General features: G+C 40.5%; 1 protein-coding gene across 21 annotated transcripts in view; it reads right to left on the bottom strand.

The window, feature by feature from the left end:
* Positions 1-2,738: 2,738 nt before the first annotated feature.
* Positions 2,739-6,000, bottom strand: part of dlg1b (discs large MAGUK scaffold protein 1b) — a 64,899-nt gene continuing 61,637 nt past the window's right edge. For all 21 annotated transcript variants that reach the window (XM_062482156.1, XM_062482157.1, XM_062482158.1 and 18 more), the window contains 5 exons: positions 5,892-5,993; positions 5,435-5,607; positions 5,191-5,300; positions 4,515-4,606; positions 2,739-4,181 (listed from right to left, as the gene is read on the bottom strand). In XM_062482156.1, the coding sequence (XP_062338140.1) occupies positions 4,075-4,181; positions 4,515-4,606; positions 5,191-5,300; positions 5,435-5,607; positions 5,892-5,993 (584 nt within the window). In that variant the 3' untranslated portion in view covers positions 2,739-4,074. The remainder of the gene's footprint in view (positions 4,182-4,514; positions 4,607-5,190; positions 5,301-5,434; positions 5,608-5,891; positions 5,994-6,000) is intronic.

Raw genomic sequence — 6,000 nt, 5'->3', positions numbered from 1 at the left:
AGACCAATTTTTTCCAAGTCATCACATGCCAGCGCAAGGTTCCACTAGGAATTCAGGACGACCAGTGGATCCCAGAGTTTATGGATTAAAAAAAAAGTTGAATGTATTATTTTGTATAAAAAGTTTTTTTTGTGTGTGTATTTTTTACTGTGACATTTCTCATTACTCTTAAAGAGAAACAACGACGACAGCATGACACAACTAAGTTAAAATATTTTTCCTTTTTAATTTATTTATTATTTACTAATACTCATCGATAATTTTTTTTTTTTTTTTTTTACAAATGGTCAGGCAAGCTAGTTAAGTGTTATTAAAACAAATCCCTAAAATTAAAGTTGCTGAGCTTTCTAGAACATACATCTCTCGACTGAACTTGCAATGACAGTGACATTTACTTACAAAATACAAGAACCCAAGTAACAGTTGGCTATATATTTATAACCACTGCCCAAAATTTTACTTTGAAGTAGCTACATAAAGTTTTAATGTGTTGACTTCATTCATTTGTGTGAATTGGCTCCCTCTTGCGTCATTATTTAAAGGTGCAGCGTTACAGTAGTTACACCACAACCATCTTATTAATGGGAGAGAATAACGTTATTTCCCATTCTTCCACTTCTGTATCAGAAATCTTCAGCTACAGCATTGGATGCAAACTGTTTGACCTGTGTAAATAATTGTATCACGGCTACTCTTCTAACTCAATTCTTTAAAGACATCCGTACCACAGAGGGCGATATTTTACACATGGTTTTGAAAACAGGCAAATAAGTGGCAAGGAAGACTTGTATTCACAATACGCCTCAGTTGTGTGTAAGTGTGTATTATTTGACATTCTTATTCATCTACGGGACATGGTGTTGAAGTACCTCCTATCCGCTTTAGTAAATAAAGCGCAGCTTGTGGAAAAACTAGCCGAGTCAAGACCGGTCAGACGGGCCGCACAGATTACAGCCTATGCTTTGATGAAGGCAAAAATTGCTGGTAAAGACGCAACAACCAAAGTCCTGAAGTCAAATACAGTGCGCCAGATACGCCATGAAACTTCAGAACTTCCAAAGGACTTCGGAGAAATGGGAAAGAAAGCTGGGAGACTCCGGGACACTTTAGTCAAGGACGTGAAAAACGGAATTAGAGACGCTTCGAGGCAAATAAAACACAAAGACAAATGACAGAATTTGACAACTCATGGCGGTGTGTTCAAGCGATTTTCTTCTGCGTCGTGGATGCACCTTCACATGGCAATGCAGAGCCACTGACCTCCGTCTGCGTTCTGCAGGCTATGAATATTACAACCCGATACTTGCCAAATGTCAACTATATAGCATCTTAAATGCAGGCTATTGGAAATAAATAAACAATTGTGAACATAGAAACGTTCATTTAGTCCTACTGGCTCTTTGCCTTACTGCATTAATTGCATATTATACTTTTCTGGCAAATGCACATCACGGTAAGGGTATTAGCCTCCAAATTTGGATCCCCATTCAAATTATTTAATGTAAACTCCTGTCTTCCGCTTCTTCTCTTTTAGAGTTGCCTAGGTTGTCTTTGTATCTTTGATTTTGAGGGTAATACCTTTATGTTGTTCCAAGCAAACTCTTAAAATATTATTGAAGTCTACAGTTCATAGTAACATCTATATTTTACTCTGTGGACACAGACATGTACATTCTCAGGTTCAGAATACCTGCACACAATTTTCTCACACACACCAACACTAAAATGTTTCAATTCAAACTCTACACCATCCAATCTGACCACTCATTATAAGAGACACACTCAGCTGTATGAGAAAAGTCTATTCTTTTTTCTTTATTTATTAACCGTTCTCCTCGTTTAGACCAATGGCATGAATGAGAATCGGTCAGATATTTACATTTTCCAGAGAGTCCAGGAGATTTTCAGAGGTCTGGGGTGGTGAGGTGGAAGTAGAAGCTGTCTTGAGTGTAGAAAAAGCAGTACATCTCCAAGGAACAAATGGAAAGGATTAGGCCTTTGCTGAGAGACCAGGTATAGCACCCTCTGCTGGGTAGAGTCTATATAAAAAGTCTGGTATTTCTAGTGGACCGCAAGTTCACATCTAGAACCAGTCTGGAGAAACCTGTGCGAGAATAGCCAGTACATTCCTCGCATGAAAGTTTCATCAAGATGCAGGGATTTTGCATTGGGTAACCGTGGGGCAGGGATAAACACTGTTCGTTTCTGCTGTCTTGATTGAAGTATTTCACAAGAAGACATCAAAGCTTGTATCACATATGTAAGAAGAATGATTGCTCAATCCCCAGCCCTCTAGGACTTATCTCCAATAAATACAGTTTCAACACCTTCCCTCTGCAGCCTGATCCTCTGAGGGCAGCACTCCCTTACACTGGTACAGCAACTGTGCTGGTTTTCAGTCCTAAAACGACATCTCACATTCCTATAAAACCTGACATACTGTCAATTTCTCTGCTCTTTTTGTTTGTATTTTGTTTGAACAAAAAGTTGAGGTATCAAGTCATAAATAAACCAGCATTCCCACAGGTTCACGAGAACCAGAAAAGGGAGCATTGTTAGAATGATAATTTTACTATACTAAACTTTATTATGATTAAAAAAGAAAATTAAAGACAAAAGGAGGATGTTGTGGGAAACGTAAAATAAAAATATATTCATATTTAAAGATCTTTATACTTTTTGTATTATATATGATTAACAATGCAAATAAAATAATTCCCATAGTAGTAGTGCTTAAGTAAAGTTCAATATAGACTTTTATTATAACAAAATAGGCAGTTTACGGAGGGTTAAATATCTGTTAAAATCTCATTGTACAATAAATTCTTCAATTGTTGCATCTGCATTTTGCTGACAGATCTATGGACACCTACAATGGCAGTTCCTTTTCCGCATTTGTAAAGGACTCTTAAAAAAATAACTCAAATGATCAAAGATAGGTCATTGAACAGTAAGACACTGATAACTGCTTAAAAAACGTTACATCATTCTTATAGCGATCTTAAACTCAAGCTCTGAAGCGGTGCGTTTTTGTGTCGTCCTTTGATCAGCATTGAGTTTTTTGAAACACAGCCTTGCAAATGTCCATTTGTCCAGAAACCTACTGGCCAGATTAGTTAAAAAATAAATCTGCAATTAATTCACTGTTGAATCTGAACAGTACAAGCCAGTTACCATCCTCTCGTTCACTCCACTTTGTAAAACCCAGAACACACTTCCACAAACCCATCTCCAGGACTTGAGTTAAAGACTTTTGTTCTATCCTGTCACACACAAAATGCATATTTGTGTCACTCAAAGATGCAAAGTACAATGGCTTTTCTATCATGGACACACTGGTAAGGAGATAAAAAGTGAATACAACTATGTGTTAAAAAAGGAAAATAAAATTTTTATGATATATTGTGTATGCTGAAGGTACAGGATGATAAGGGGTGGAGGGGAGAAAATATACTAAAAGACATGCTGTTAAAGCTATAACGTGCAAAGTTTTGCTCTGTGTTTCCACTATACTTTTGACGCCTGAAAGCCTGAGACGGAAATTCCCTCAGTCGTCTTCGACCCCCCCCCCCTCCCCCAAAATAAAAACCTTTTTAAATAGGACATACACACCCACAATCCACTTACACATACACATTTGTTTCACCTCCCTTAAACATTAAGGAACTGTACCGTTTTTAAAATCCTACACCCTGTGTGCTTTGCGCTGCTGGTCTCGTTCACTGGGTGTCCCTTCTTGGGGGCGACCCCAATGGGGACTCAAGACTTCGTACTACATGGTCCAACGTTTTCTGGTTGGCCAATAAGGTCTGACAAACTTTGACCTTAATGTGAGAAACCTGGCAGAGAGAGGGGAGGGGTGGGTTAGGTAGGAAAAATAATTATGGTATCAGGGACTGTATAGCAGGTAGACAAGGGGTGGGGTAAGTTGGGTTGGGCAGGAGTGGGTTTGGGGCGAAGTTGGGTGGGGGGTGGGGTGGGGTGGTGGGGGCAGTTACAGCAGACCAGTTTGGTAAAAAAAATAAAAAAATAAATACAGAGAGAGGACGATGGCGGAGTCGAAAGCGTGACCTTTCATAACTTCTCCTTGGATAGTACCCATATGAACGGGCCAGATTGTTCCTCTATGATCTGTTTGACTTGATCGTAGATCTCCTCCAAAGTGTCTCCTTGAACAATAGCTGAAAGAAAGACAGAAGGAAAGTCAGTAAATTACCTTGAAGGTGGTTTACTTGATACATTATTTCACTACAGTATCACTTGAGACAAAAGTATCACTTTTGTCTCAAATCTGCTTTGAAAACACCAGTGATTGAAATGCTACCATTACAGGTCATAATCTTAATAATGACGATCAGAACATTAGTATACAACTGTTCAAAAACAAAATCAGATCATTGTCTGTGACACGGTAAATTTGGTCCAAGCTAGAATGAGAATGAAAAGCTTCTTTGATCTTCCTCAACTTTCTGATAATATGCCCATGTGTGCGTGTGTGTGTGGGGGGATCTTACCTGTAAAATGCTCGGTGAACTCCTGCTCCAGCTTGGTGGCTCTATCAAAGGTCTTCCTTCCCTGCTCCTCTGTCAGTCTCTTGTTCATTTCCCTGGTAAGTTGAGAGGAGAGAAGCATTGTGGCCCCTTTACATTGGCAGAAGCATGCTTTGTCGGGTTGTGTTTAGTTGGATATATATACACACACACCTATCAACCATAACGTTATGAACTCCTGCCTGATATTGTATGAACTTTACCAGCATGAACTTTCTCAGCTATTTCAGCTACAGTAGCTTGTGTGTTGGATCTGACCACACGGGCCGGCCTTCGCTCCCCAGATAAATCAATGAGCCTTGCCCGCCCATGACCCTGATGCCGTTTCACGGCTTTTCCGTGGACCACTTTTGATCAGTACTGACCACTGCAGACCGGTAACACCCCACAAGAGCTGCCATTTTTGGAGATGTTCTGACCCAGTCGTTTAGCCATTGCAATTTGGCTCGTCAAACTGCCAGTTGCCATGATAACGAGATAATCAGTGTTATTCACTTCACGTGTCAGTGGTTATAATGTTATGGCTGATCGGTGTATATGGAATTGACATCGAAACAATCATGAGGTGTTGATCTGTGTTCATGTGACCAACCCGAGACACATGATGGACCATCAGCTGGCTAACAGCACGCTCACTCACATGATGTTCTCCACTGATTTGGGTTTGATGAAGACAGCGATGGGGTGGAGCTGTGCCAGCTGGAGTCTCTTGATGGCGTTGCCCGAAACGTCCAGGATGCAGTGTTTGCCCTAAGGTGGGATAGGGACAGGCACTTTTGAGAATCAGTAAGGGCTACTGTTTGGATCAGTACATCTTTTATAACCCGGGGAGAAAGAAAAAAAAGTATGAAAACCACTAAAGGAAGGATTTGCATGTTGTATACCTTCTCTGCCACCTCACGTACAGACTGCACACTGGTGCCGTACAGGTGGTTGTTGTACTGGCCCGCCTCAATGAACTTATGGTCCTGGATGTCCTTCTCCATCTGCTCTCTGGAGACCACAAAGTGGTAGTCTCTGGCATCCACCTCGTAGTCCCGCTTGGGCCGGGTCGTGTCTGAAACCAGGAACAGGGGGAATTCTCTTCAGAACGTACATCGTGAAGAAAGGACTACTTTGTTGTTGAGGGATTCAAATGTTCACTCCATGGATTTTGTGAGGGTTGCGTCATTTTCTCAGTGTTAACCGTTGATGCGTATGCACAGTAGTAAACATGTGATCGGATAGGTCAACTTTAAATAGAGCGATATAGGGGGGTTTCTTGGTAAACATATTGTAATTACATTTACATGGCCCTTTACAGGCACATCATAAGCCATTGACAAGTTACATTATACTCACGAGGAACACAAGAACCAAATTTGTCTGGGAACTCCGATATCAGGTCATCATTTATCCGATCTTTCATGGGACCCAGGATTATAACTGGCCGGGTGTAGTTCACTAATGG

This window comes from Osmerus eperlanus, chromosome 16, assembly GCF_963692335.1.
Source record: "Osmerus eperlanus chromosome 16, fOsmEpe2.1, whole genome shotgun sequence".
Lineage (NCBI taxonomy): Eukaryota > Metazoa > Chordata > Actinopteri > Osmeriformes > Osmeridae > Osmerus > Osmerus eperlanus.
This window is presented reverse-complemented; position numbering and strand designations above follow the sequence as displayed.